The following is a 13,618-nucleotide window of genomic DNA, read 5'->3' as shown; positions in this document are numbered from 1 at the left end:
CAGAGCACTTGGGAACACACACCTGAGTGTTGCTGAATGTTCAAAACGTTCACTCATAAATGAAGTCTGCAGGAAATATGTGGCATTGCTTCGGATGCTTTGCTGAGCTGTTGGTCATGGGTTTTCCATTAGCAAGGTTGGAGAACCTTGGAGAAGTCCCAAAGACTTCCGAGTGGCAAGGGCTTGGGAGAGAGCATTGCTTGCTTGTAATGGCACCTGCCTTCACTCACAGCACTCTGAGATACCTTCTCTGAGTCCTACAAGAAGGGATTTTGTTGTTAAAACAGTTTTTCTTCAGAAAAGAGTTTTAAAGAACCCAATGGGAGCATTTGTTTGGCCAAGATGAATTTTTGCTGAAAATCAAAGTCTGGGGAAAAAAACCAACACAACAACCACCATGTCTTTCTCAGTGAAGGTTTGGGAGCCTACTGCCACAGAGTCCCCTGGCCAGCCAGCTCTTTAAAATAGGTTTAATCTTTACCTGTTGTTAAAATCTTGAAAAGTACTGGGACGTTAGAAGTCTGTAGGGAGTGTAGTTTCCCCCCTGAGACTTCATGCAAAGCCAGCGCAAGTGGCAAAGGCACAGCCACCCCCACAGCCGGCACAGGCTCAGGGGATGTCTTGGACAGACCCATGTGTCCTCCATTCCTGAGCAGCTGTGGAATCAGTTCTCGGTATCTGAAGAAATGCTTGTGTCAGTAATCTTTAAAATTACTTCTTTCTCTTTATTGAAAGATTTCCAGGCTTTGTGCCAGCATTTCCTGTGGTCGCTTTTCAATACAAATAGTTTACTTGCTTTGGTACTCCCTTTTCTCTGAATCCATTTGAATGCCCCTGACAAACTGTCTTTTACCTGTAAGAATTTGAAGCCTCCTCAATATTTTAGACAACAACTATTGCACATTTCTTGCCCATCACAGGGGAGGTAAGAGCAAAACCAGGAGAAGGCATTGGGAGCAGCAGATGAGCAGCAAGGCTGTGTCTGCTTCTCATCTCTCTTGGTTTTTTATTTTGCTTAGTGTTTCAGTCTAAATCCTGGCAAATTCCTGACTTTTCCTGCACATTTTTCAAGCCCGTTCACTGTAGGCTGTTATGCAAACCACAGCTCTGCCGGGGAAGGAGAGCCTTCCCTTTCAGTGGGGAGTTCTCTAGATGTCTGTTGTCGCTGGGAGCTGGTATTGCTGATGCCTGTTGTTTTCTATTGTTAAACTAACCGCAGTGTGTGACCGTCGTGTATCGCTCAGTGGTGCCTGATTTACGAGATCAGTGATTAATTCCTTCCATTGCTTTTTCTTCTTTCTCTGTCACTGCAGGATGTTTTCACACCAGAGTGCAAATTTAAGGAGTCTGTCTTTGAAAACTACTACGTTATTTATTCTTCCACGCTGTATCGGCAGCAAGAATCCGGACGAGCGTGGTTCCTGGGACTCAATAAAGAAGGTCAAATTATGAAGGGAAACCGAGTGAAAAAAACCAAACCCTCATCACATTTTGTACCCAAGCCCATTGAAGGTATGGAATCTGCATGCTCCTTCCGACAGTGGGGTATGGGGAGGGGGAGTTTGCGTCTTCTGTTTTGGGGCTTCTGAGCCACACGACCAGAAAGCAAGGACAGTATTTGTAACATTTCAGCAAGGTGCTGGGCTGCACTGTTAGCATTTCATCTGCTTTCCTTCCTATATAATAAGCTTTGAGCATCATCCCGAAGGGGTTTGTCAGCTTTGGTGTGCTAAAGGATGAATTTAAAAGCCCAGCAACATGAGGAGTTGCTGGGAAAGGAAAGCAGCCCTCGAGCGGCCAGCAGATCAAAAGGCGTCTGATCCAGCAGTGACCGTAATGTTGTGTTCTCTGTGACTCTTTTCCCAGCATCATTCAGTGTGTTTCCAGTCCTATGTAGAGCCAGTAGAGGTAGGATTTATCTCACCCAATTTTAGACTTTGACACTCTTGTTTATGGTACCAGAAGAGAAATCAGTCCGACCAGCACAGCTGTGGATGTACTTCATATGTTTACCCTAAGATGACTTAAATCTGTTTTTTCTCATATGTAAAGGCATCCTAGTTAGTCACTGGGGGGTAGAGAAACCTTATCATAAGTGTCCAAAGTTAGATGAGATGCTGTCATGCCATATGTCTTCATCACAGCATGAGGCTTCAGTGGAAGTCACAGAGTTGAAGTTTTTCCCTCCGGCTGTTGACAGCACGCTACTGAAGTGTGCACAGGCTTGTGCCAGGGCATTTTGCTTTTTATGGGCTGGCCCCTGATAAATGGAGAGATGTAGTGTGGTGAGCCTAGTACTTAACGGGTACTAACTTGATTTGGGAAACAAGGAGACCTCTTTTCTGTTGCTTGGGAAAAGCACTGCTTTTCAATCCCCAAACTAGGCACACCTTTTTGACCCCACCTTGGACCTGCCAGTAGCCGCCTCAGGGACCACAGCATCCTAGGGTTGGCCGCAGCTGCATGGCTCTGTGCCCCTCTCACTACCCTCGTGTTGTCTATGGGGACAGGGTTGGGTGTGTGGAGAGAAGGAATGAACTGGTGCTTTCCTGACAGGTACCACTCGCCAGTGGTGGATGCCACAGCTAAGTCCATGCACTAACAGCTGCTCTAACCGCTTCCCCACTAAGGTGCAGGGGCAGACAAGTGTGGGTGTGGGTGAGAAAGGCCAGTTGAGGAAGGCAGGCTGAAATCACCTGTTGGACCACTGAAGCAAAGTGCAATGAGGGAAATTCAACGCAGCGTTCCCAGGGTATCTGTGGCCTTTGCACAGGAGATGGAGATGGTGGAAAAGCAGAGAATGGCCTGGAGCTGCTTGTCCTGTGCTTGTTTTCAACAGCTTTTCTGCAGCCAGAAGCCTTTTCTAGTTTATCTGAGACATTAGTGGGATTGGTGCCCTAAGCCCTCATTGAGTTTTGCTAAGGGCAAGGCATGGCGTCAGTCACCAGCTTCTCTTCTGTCTCCTCCTCTCCTGCCTTGGCTGGGAAGAGAGTCTTTTGAAGGTGCTAGCTTTTACAGCTGGGTTTCCAGCTCCTTCTGGTATTTCTTTGCTGCCTGGCTGGGTGTTGGCACTCATCAGTGGGGTTCCTTTGAATCCAGGCTTCTTCTTTGATGTGTTGTGTGTGCCGTTTGCTGAATGGCTCCGTAATAGTCTTCTGCATGCATTAAACTAGCCATTCCTGTGGCTTTCCTTGTGGAAAGCCATGCCTTAATAGGGGTGCCTGACCCACAGTGGAGTTCTCATTGCAGCAAATGCCACTCTGGGTTTCATTTTGAAACACCCAGCCCAGCCCGAGAGCTTCCCTTTCCTGCAGTTGCATCCTCCCACACTTGCTTCAATCACAGCTGTCACATAACCTCCCGAGCGAGTGAGCGCTTTGGAAGTTGGCAGCCAAATTAAGGGCTCCTCCACTCCTTCCCTCCTCCACATGCTTTGCAGTCAGCCTCTGTGAGTGCTGCTGCATCAAAGAGCTGGCAGTCTCCCAAGCCAAGGCACGTGTCAGCTTCCCAAAGCATTCAGCTGTCTGGGACTGTGACTCCAGATGGAGGACTCTGTTCCCAAGCCTAAGATTCATTGTAGGTAGCAGAGGCTGGTGGGGAGGGCTGGAGTAAAACGCGCTCAGCTCCACGTGACTTCTCTGTTCTGCAGCCATCAAAGTCTCCGCAAGCAGAGATGTTACAGAAAAGGGGCAATTCCCACCCTGTTTTAACAGCTTCTTTCTCTTTGTCATGTCTCTAAGGAAGTATTGAAAGCGCTCCCCCGCTATATTTCCATGCCCCTTCTGCTGAATGCTGTGGCATGCCACAGCATGTAGGCTTTGCTGCTTATTCGGGCCAATATTTTACAGCTTCTGTCTGTGGTAACGCACTCAGGTTTCATTTTGCTCCAGCACCACCACCAGCATTAGCCCTGATGGCTGACACAGTAATGTATGCAAGGAGGATCTGATCCCCTGGGAAGGGGAGGTGTTACATACATTGCTAGGAATCACTTCACCCACCACTTCAATGGCAATTATCTCTGAGATGAAACTTCCCAGTTGTTTGCCATGTGCAGAAAAATTATGCAGCAGCTTAGTGAAGAGAACGTTCGCAGGGAAGGGAAACACAAAAAAGCCCAGACTGCTGCCAGAGTTTATTTGGCTCCCACTGCTTCGTACTGTTTTCTGAATTCAGAAGTCCTCTCCTCAAAGTTGCAAATGGGCAGTAAGCTAATAAATAAATATAAAATACCTTTCCAGATAATTTCCAATGACTACATATGCGTTCATGTGCATCTATATACCCAGTGGTATCTGTGCATGTATGTGTGTTATTTATGGCTTTTAGCAGCTACAGCTTTATGCTGTGCTAATCCCGCAGAGTGTTTGGCTCCTGTAGGTTGTCAGGATGCTGGAGGTGTTCTGTGCAGAAGTCGCTAGATACCAACTGGAAATGTTTTCGGTTTGGGTTGGTAGGAGGGGTTTTTTTGATGTAGTATAGGTAGGATTTGTTTGGTTTTAGAAATAGCATTAAGCTTAATCAATATGAAAGCACAAAGAACTTATAAAGTAATAACAGAGGAAACGTTAAGTTCCTCTCCCGTCTGTGCGCAAGCAAAGCCAAGGCAAACAGCCTGGCAGGCAGCAGTTGATGTACTGTGTGGTGCCAGCTTTGGTTAAAAACACACATACGCAACACATTTCTTTTGATATTTTTATTTCTTTTCACTGATCGTTCAAGCTAAATGAGCCCTTAAAGTGCAGACATATAGATTGAACCAGACTGCATAAGAAATTAGCTTCAGTATAATCGTCACTTGGAGACCAGACAATCTTTTAAAGCAATTTCAGGCTCTTTAAGTATCTGTAGTGATTAGTGCTGGACAAACACTACCATCCATAGTGCCTCTTGTTCTTTCAAACATATCTCAAACAATGGGAGACTTTTCCAGTCCCTTAAGTGAGAATTCTATCAGATGCTTATTGTGCTCTGTTATTTATATTTCCTTCTCCTTGAAGACATCATTTCCAGATTGCTCTCCCAAAAGAGCTACATTTCATCTCTCACCTGGCCCAAGCCAGAATGCTTTTGGGGTGACAAACCTGGCCACAAAAAGCAGAAGACAATTCTTCCTCCATCTGAGTCAGCAGAGCTGCCCCTAACTTCAAACTCATGGGGCTTCAGCCCCCATGACGTGAATATGTCTCAGATATGAAGGTGACCTGATAATGACTAATCTGATCCATTTATTACAAACGATTAATACGTGTGTGCAAGGACAGCAGCCAGATCTTTCCCAGTGTTTTTTCCCAGGGATGCAACATCCCAGTTCTGTTAAAGCTGAGTCCTCAGATGCTGCAAAGAAGTACAAGACACAAGGAAGATGCGGTAGGCCTAGTGAAAATACTTCAAAGGTACCAAATCCTAAAAAGTGTTCTTTAAAAAAAAACAGCAAAACTCCACACTCTTTATCAGTCTTCGTTTACACAGCTCCTCTTTTAGGTTTGTCTTGCAAGTGGGCAGGCTTTGCTATGTTTTCTATCCCACACTAACTCGCTTGTTCTTCTATCAGACTCCTAATGATCTTATTAGATGGCAAATGCAATGTATTTTAACCATGCTTTTGCTTGGTTCTTTGTCATCCTGTCCTGCGTTTCTTACCTGAGCAAAATCTGATTCCCTCTGGCAGCATCCTGCACATTTAGCCAGCAGACAGACAAGAGCTCGAATGCCTCTGAAATGCATCAGCTGGGACCGGGTTTAGAACACAGTAATTAGAGGCAGAAAATGAGGGTGCATAATCACTTGCTCCCTCCTGCCCCTAGCTGCTGCTCAGACAATTAATTCTCTCCACTGAAGCATTAGCTAATGCAGCCACTACTGCAGATACTGACACCTGGAGCTGTGGCATCTGTCAAGGGAAAGAGCCCGTCTCCCAGGCTGCCTGCTAGAGGGTGAGTGCCACGACACTGGTCCGGGCTGTGCTGCAGTCCAGCAGGGCTAACGGCCTGCCTGCCTGCGGAGCGGCAGCTTGGGAAAAACTGGGCTCCTCCTGACTCGCTAGGGTCCGGGGCAGGGAAAGCCAGGACTGAAGCTGGGTGGCCAGGATATATCTAAGGTCTTTTAATAAGCTTTTCCCCATGTTCTAGGGAAAGGAAATGGAGTTACTGCATCCCCTGAACCTCCTCAACTTGCAGTGATGCCAAGTGAGAAATACTGGGATCAGGACACGAAACGCCGCGTGCTTCTCAAACTCGGGCAGTCCCTGACGCCCAGGCAAGCAGCACAGGGTGATTTCGGTTTCACCGTGTGGGTGGTGTGCCAGTACCATGCCTGGGAAGCAGAAGCGAGGCTGGGATCCTGTGCCAGCACTTAGGCGAGAGATTGAGCTGTTCCTGGTGACAGGCAGCCCCCTCCAAGCCTTCGCCTTCAGGAAGGATGCTCCCCACCACCCCCTTCCCTGTGCTTGTACCCCTAGGCTCCTTCCTGCTTAATTTGCTAGTTGTTCCTCTCTGCAAAATTGTTTCCTTGTGTGTGCGAGGGCAAGCCCTGCTAGTTAGCAGGGAATCAAAAGCCGCCAAGAAGCAGACATGGGCACAGCTCCACTGTCGCTCACCCTCTTCCATTTATGCCTGTGGCTCTTCAGCAGATCAAGCTAGCGGCACTTTCCAATTAAAGCATGAATATGGATGTGTTGATTAGAATCTGGGACATAGGAGCTGATTATCTGATTGAAGCTCCAAAGCATTAGCTTGGTTTCCAGACATTAAGGGCTGTATTTGGCTTGGTGTGTGGGTGAGTGGGATAAGTAAGGCAAGGCAGGGAGGGGACTCTTCTTCTAGCCAAGTTGCTCATCCTTCCAAAGCTGCCTTGTGCTGTGTGCACACAGCAGACCTCCCAAGCATCTAGGCCTGCCAACTGTCACACTGCTGCTAGTTTACCTTGATGCAGGTGACGGGCAGTGTGTCTTCACACACACATACATGCTCAGGGACCCCAAACAGGCATGTCAGTGAGTGCTGCTAGTCCTGAACCTTTAAAGTTTTGGGAAGATCTGGGCGCTCACAACAATCCATTTGCAAATATCCCCCAGTCCGTGACTAACGTCTTCACATGTGAGTCACACTCAAACTTCCTCAGTACAAGCAGTAACAAACTGCAGTCCGAGAGCCTGTGTTGTACAACATGTCACACTGTTCTTAAAGCCCAGTGTATGTGGCTGTGTGCATCCACACCCCTGTGTCTGTGTGCACACCCCTGTGTCGCAGTGCGCACAGGTTTGCAGCTGCCTCTGGGTGATGGCCATGGCTCAGCACACGTGCAAAAGCCTCTTGCAAAGGAGAATATCCAGGCACTACCTTGTGTACGATGCCATATAAATACTGCATGCACTGATACTGTAGGTGTATGTAAATACTGAAAATATGCTTGTCCTATGCTGCTACAGATTTTCTGGCATGCTCTGTTGGCACAGCCTGTTTGGTACAGAGGCTTTGACAGCTCTGTCTGAAAAGCACAATGCGAGCAGCCTCTAGCCATGCTCCATGTCAGTACTTGCATCGTGCACTAGGCTGGAAGAGAAACTTCTAATTCATGCCCTATTTGCTTGCTAGGTACAGGGTTTCCTTAATTTCTAGTTGCAAATTGTTGTTTACTTCTGTAGCCTGATTTATATTCATTACTCTGTGGGCCTTGTTAGCAGCTCAATGTTTTTGCCCAAAGGCCATGGTAAGAGGCAGGGAGCTGAGGAAAGGCAACATGGCATGGTGCTGCTGCTGCGGGCTTTGCTCAGGCTGAGCCCTGGTGGTTGTCTAGCCCAGCCTGATGGGGTACTGGGGATGGACGTGTGTGAGATGGGCTTAGTAGTACTGGCAGCTGCGTGGGGGAAGAGCTCATGGAGGTCCTACCAGCTCCAGCTTGTAGGACCAGAGAAGTCAGGGTGAAGACAACGCTGAACTTGAAGCAGAACTTTGCGTATGGAATGTCGGGGTACTGGGGCAACGCTGGCACAAATTCCCAACTCGTCCAGGCAAACACATCTGAGAATAAGGTCGGTCATAGAAGTGGTGTGTATCCTCGGTGTCATCAAAAGGCTCTGCGGCCGGGCTAAGAAATCACAAGGGTGCAAGTTTTCCTCGGTTGTTAACCTTTTCATACTTTTGTTTAAGATTTTATGAGGTACTTTGCCACAACAGGCAAATTCACCTTCACCGGCTTATTGAGTGAGACTTGCCAAGGTATGAGGGCAGCTCACAGCTGAAAGGGGACAGGAGAGCCCTTTTCCTTCTGTTGCTGCTGTGCTACGCACTCCCCTTGCAGCATGCAGACAGCAGTGATACTCTGGGCAGCTGATGGGCAGTCCTGGCATTGCTCATCCTGGCCTAGACCCATGGGACAAGTCATTCATTTTCTCTTTTTTTCTCATTTTCATCAACAATATCCAGTAGCAGTAACTACAGGTTTGCAGAGCAGCGCCTGCCTTGTAGCCACGCTGGGAGGCCCAGCTAGTGTGTGTGTTGAAACTGCTTTGAAAGCCTTGCATGAAAAATGTATGGGAAAAGTAATATTTTTTCACTGCTCATATATTCAGTGCAATATTCCTCCTATTAATACACAGCTGACTGCACTTTATCTCTGTCGTGTGTTGTTGCACACTGTTATAACTGTTTATCTAGCTATGAGTAAAATGCAGAGCAATAACATCACTTGCAGCCTGCCTCTAATTGCCAGGATTTATTTGCAAATCAGGGGAGGTTATAAATATAAGTGCTTAAATCGCCTTTTCATACATAGGGTATTTTTTTGATTTCTTTAGATAATTTTTGAAATTTTGTTCCTGTTGATCACCTGGAATCAAAACCTGGTGGGCTCTGTCCCCTGTGTTTGAGCTCTGTGCCATTGTGACGTGACAGCTTTGCAAAATGAAGCGGTACACGATCATTCCTTTCTATCCTAATTTTTGCAAAGATCCGAGCGTGACATTTGCAGTCTGGACCTACCTGAAGTTCTCAACTCCAATGTGTCTGCCCTTGAGATGCCTCGCTATTTCAATCACATCTACACCCCACATCCATGATGAGCTCATCGGAGATGCTCCCTTTGGTGTGAGCTGCTGAGCCTCTCAGCATGTACCCCTGCTCTGGCACACCTCACATGGAACAAGGACAGCTTTGAGGACTTAGTCCACATGGCGGGTTGGATAAATACTTTATGCCTCGCAGGACATGGGGATGGGCAGACATTGCCTGCTCAGGCTGTCTAAGCTCCAGCAGGTACATTTTTATAGGACACACATTGCTTAGCTAGGGTCTGGGGAGAAGGTGCCCTCTATCCACCCTGTTCTCAGGCGCTGCCAGGTGACCATGCAGAGCTGGGCTGGCTCCTGGCTTGCTGTCACTGAACTCATTCCCACGTGTCAGCTCGTGGCCTTGGCTGGCTGTCTTGATTTACAGGGGGAAAAAAAAAGGAAGTGCTGAGAGCAAACCTCAGCTCCTAGCAGAAGGAGCCAAATGGGCTTGAGTCACCACTTCCAGATCCACAGCTTAACACCCAGAAGGCTTGGATGGCTCAGATGCAAGTGTAGTTTTGATTCAAGAGTCTCAAGGGCTTCTTGTTGGAGGTTAAGGGCTAGGAACTGGTAAATTCTTGGACCTGTTATTAGATGATAATCGGCATCTTGAGAAAATACATGGTGCTGTGAACTGGAATGTTTATTTTACATAAATAGGAATATATTATGGAAAAACAGTAAAGCACAGAAAACCTAGAAAGACTTATCTGTGAGAAATCCCCTGTTTCTATCTGTACCTTTGGAAGAATCCAGAGGCAGAAGAAGGATCTGACTGGCAGTGAGGGCAGGTAACAGATCCTACTTGGAAACGGGATCTACTGCTGGGTCACTGAGTTTTTCTGTGTGTGTGTGTGTTTATTTTGGTGCTGAAATTTCAGCCTCATATACAAAGAAATAATTCATTATGGTCACTAATGTCTGTGTCTTCAGGCCTGTTAATGGGTGTCTTTTCTGTTTGCAGTGTGCATGTACAGAGAGCCATCGCTGCATGAAATTGGAGAAAAACAAGGACGCTCAAGAAAAAGTTCAGGGACACCAACCATGAATGGAGGCAAAGTTGTTAACCAAGACTCGACATAGCTGACAAATACACTCCCTTCTTCCAACTCCTCCCCTCCCACCCACCTACCCACCCCACCTGGCGAAACCACACTGAGAAGATGACAACTGAGCAAGGCAGGACCTACCGGTAGTGGCTGCGAGTCTGAACTCCAGAATCTTTCTTTGTGTAGGATGAGGAAATCGAAAACCAGATCCTGCCTGTTGCAACGTTTTAAAAAACAAAAACAACAAAAAAAGTGAAGAAAATATGTTTTAAATCAGGACTCCATTAACATTTTCAAAAGCAAACTGTTTGCTCTGTGATCAAAGGGGGAAAAAATCTCATCTCTGCATAATAATAATAATAATAATAACAACTAATAAATATAATAATAATAATAATAAAGATGTTACCTTTAAAAATAAAACAGAGCTTTTGGAAAATTGAACTTAGCATATGATGTGCGAGAAACACGTGGGAAATGCAGCTTGGGACTGTGCTGTCTTATACTTTCACGTCACGTTCACACCACTGCTTTTTCCATCCCTGCTTCCCTGGGGATGGATGGGATTTTTCACAAAGCAGGAAAGGTAGGGATGGATTATGACTGTTTGCTCTGCTATCAATAAAATATGGCCTGTCCAAATTAGGAGTCTGACAGTTATGGGCAACAAACTAGCTGCTCTGTATTCAGCTTTTTCCATCTACATTCAAACACTGTGTAGTTGCAAGTATCACTGTGTGAGTATGTTTGACCCAAGTCTGGCATTTTGTGCCTTTTTATCATAATTATTTATATTTATAGGCTTGTTTTACTGTATTAGTTGCCAGGGGAATTTCAGAAATGGGTTTTCTGGTCTCACAAGATGAAGTGATCATATTTATTAGGGGAGAGTTAGAAAATAAAGGGAAGGAGGGATGGCTACTTTCCTTAAAATATAAAACAGAGCAGGAAATGCTACTGAAATCCTCGCTGTCAGCTGGAAACAATGAGGCATGTGCTATGTGAGAGGGTGGGAGGGATTTCAGTGAGAAGAGGGGTGTGGGGAGGGAGTAGGTGGGGTGTGCAGGGCAGGGGGCACTACAGGGGAACATGAGTGGCTGTGCCTGTCCAGCTGTGCTAGGGTGAGGAGGTGCCGCCGTTGCCTTCTAGCAGCTGGACTCGCCCTAAGCGTTAAGGTTCCACACACATCTCGTTTTACACATACTCAAAGCCGAGGCTACACACCCCTCTAACCCAAAGCCTTACCCCTGCCAAGCCTGTTGCGGGATGAGACCTCCTGAGATGCTGCAGCAACCTGGGTATGGGTCTGTGTCTCGCTGGCGCTGGGGCTGCAGAAGAAGCACTTCAGAGGTAACACATTCACAAACAGGGAAAGATGAGGAAGAGGGCAATGGGGTGAGGGATGCTCAGTGCTGAGCCCGCTTGCAGCAGCTAGGGCATTAGTGGGATTTGCAAGTCTCGCCCTGTCTGGCACTTTCCTTGTAGTCCGGTGGTGAGCAGTGAATCACACACCCTTGCTCCCATGGGTGGTACCAAAACAGGGCGGTATGGACAGATGCGCTTTCCCTGCCTACATACATTAGCTGCAGTCTCTGACCTCTTTCGGCACCCAGGGTCTGCAGGCAGGAGCAGCACATCGTAGAGGCGATGCAGTTGCCGTTACAAAGACAGGCACTGCCCTGGCCGAGGTGCCTAGGGAGGTTTTGCCGCTAAGGCCAGGGTTGTAACACCTGTGAGAAGTAAAAAGCAAAATGAATAAGCAAATATTCAAGGGCTTGGAGAGGGTTAACGGGTGAGAACAGCCTAGAACCTTGCTGTTACAAGCCAGGCAGGAGTGTTTGTTTCATTCACAAATTATGGGCGGACATCAAATACCACCTTAATTGTTGAGGCTTCTTTGCTATCTTGGCCAATGCCTCAGCTGGCTGGTGGCCACATACTGCAAAGCTGCTGTGGCTGTGGGAGACGCTGCGATGCTCCCTGCGGAGCGGCTGCTGGCCTGGCTGCCCTCCACCCCATGGCACGCGTCACCGGTGCAGCAGGGCTCGGTGAGTGGCTCTGTACAGGTGCAGAACAAGTGAGGAGAGCTAAGGAGAGCACTAGATTTCAAGGTTATGGAAGACTCCGAGGGTCAGCATGAAGGAATGAATTTCAAGCCTGTCCTTTTGTGTTTTGAAAAGCTGAAACCTTGAAATAAAGAGCCTCTTAGAATGGCTCTGCTGCCTAATGCTGCACCTACGGGCAGCCCCTCCGTACTATAGGGACACAGAGGGCACCCGGTGCCTGCACGCCAGCAGCAGGCACCAACAAAGTTTACCTGGGGCCGCCAGTCGCGTCAGAGTGACTTACTCCTGCCCTCCTCAGAGCCTCCAGTCCCACAACACTGGGGCACGGTCACCAGTACATGCTCAGCTCAGGAATACGCCCCCAGCCCCCTCTGATGCAATCCATTGCCTGCATTTCAGCTCCCTCACAAACTAGAGAGCACCCCAAATTAAGCGGTGGGGCCCTGCTTACTCACTGGAGACATACATTCAAAGAAACAGAGCCTCAAGACCAACATGCTGAGCTAGCAGGTCCCCGAACTAACCAAGCCACCAAACACCCAGGCCATGGTTTGGGCACTGACCACAGCCTTTCTCAGCTGCCCTCCTGGAGGGAAAGCCCAGTACCTGCCACAGAACAGAAGAACTACAGCATACCTTGGCACCACAAGCCTCTTCTGGCCCCAGCCAAGCAACGTGCCAAGGTCATTGGTGTCATCTAGAGCAGATCCAGCATGAGAGACCAAAAGGTGCTATGACCTTGCTGTGACCTTGTGTGACCCTAAGGCCCCAGAAAGCCATGGGCAATCACAGATCCAGTCCTACATGTGTCTCACTTACCACTTCCCACACTGGCCTTTTGCCTTGATAATTTTATTTGGCCAAATCATTGCAAGAACCCCTGGAAATGCTACATTCAGGCCTAAATGTCAAAATGATCTGCTCCTTTGGTCCACTGTTTGAGCTAATCACCTTCACGCTATGCTCACTGAGCTGGCCCGTAGTGAGAGCTAATTAATCCTGCTCACACTCAGGGTCTGCACCACCTTGGAGCAGGTCTTCTGCCGTGTGTTCTGAGCGCTGGCTTTCCTCGCTGCCTACTTAGCCCTGGCAAACCGTGAGCCACACGTGGTGGCACAAACCACAATAAAACCCTCCCACATACCTTAGGAAACAGCATGCGCTTCTTGACCTCTAAGGAAGTTGCAAAAATCAGCTCTGTGGTGTAATGCAAGGACTCCTGACATGAAGACAGCCCAAAAAACAGTAGGGCTACACAGCTCAGCTCCACAGTGTCTCCCTGCACCAGCTCCTAACTGGGAGCTGCTCGAGTTCGGGTCCCCAATGCCCTCCAGATGCCCAGGGACTTACCCGGCTTGCAGGTACCACGTAGGGCTTCAGGCATATTTTTTTTCTTACTCAGATACCTTGGCAAGCTTTCTCCCCAGGCTGTATCTCAAGGAGGTGCTGTGGGT

At 47.8% G+C, this 13,618-nt stretch overlaps 1 protein-coding gene across 5 annotated transcripts in view; it reads left to right on the top strand.

Annotated features, from left to right (window-relative positions):
- Positions 1 to 10,236, top strand: part of FGF12 (fibroblast growth factor 12) — a 227,701-nt gene extending 217,465 nt beyond the window's left edge. For all 5 annotated transcript variants that reach the window (XM_056358896.1, XM_056358897.1, XM_056358898.1 and 2 more), the window contains 2 exons: positions 1,314 to 1,512; positions 10,014 to 10,236. In XM_056358896.1, coding sequence (XP_056214871.1) covers positions 1,314 to 1,512; positions 10,014 to 10,132 — 318 coding nt within the window. In that variant the 3' untranslated portion in view covers positions 10,133 to 10,236. The remainder of the gene's footprint in view (positions 1 to 1,313; positions 1,513 to 10,013) is intronic.
- The last annotated feature ends 3,382 nt before the right edge of the window (positions 10,237 to 13,618 follow it).

The sequence above is a fragment of the Falco biarmicus genome, chromosome 13, assembly GCF_023638135.1.
Source record: "Falco biarmicus isolate bFalBia1 chromosome 13, bFalBia1.pri, whole genome shotgun sequence".
In the NCBI taxonomy this organism is placed as follows: domain Eukaryota; kingdom Metazoa; phylum Chordata; class Aves; order Falconiformes; family Falconidae; genus Falco; species Falco biarmicus.
This window is presented reverse-complemented; position numbering and strand designations above follow the sequence as displayed.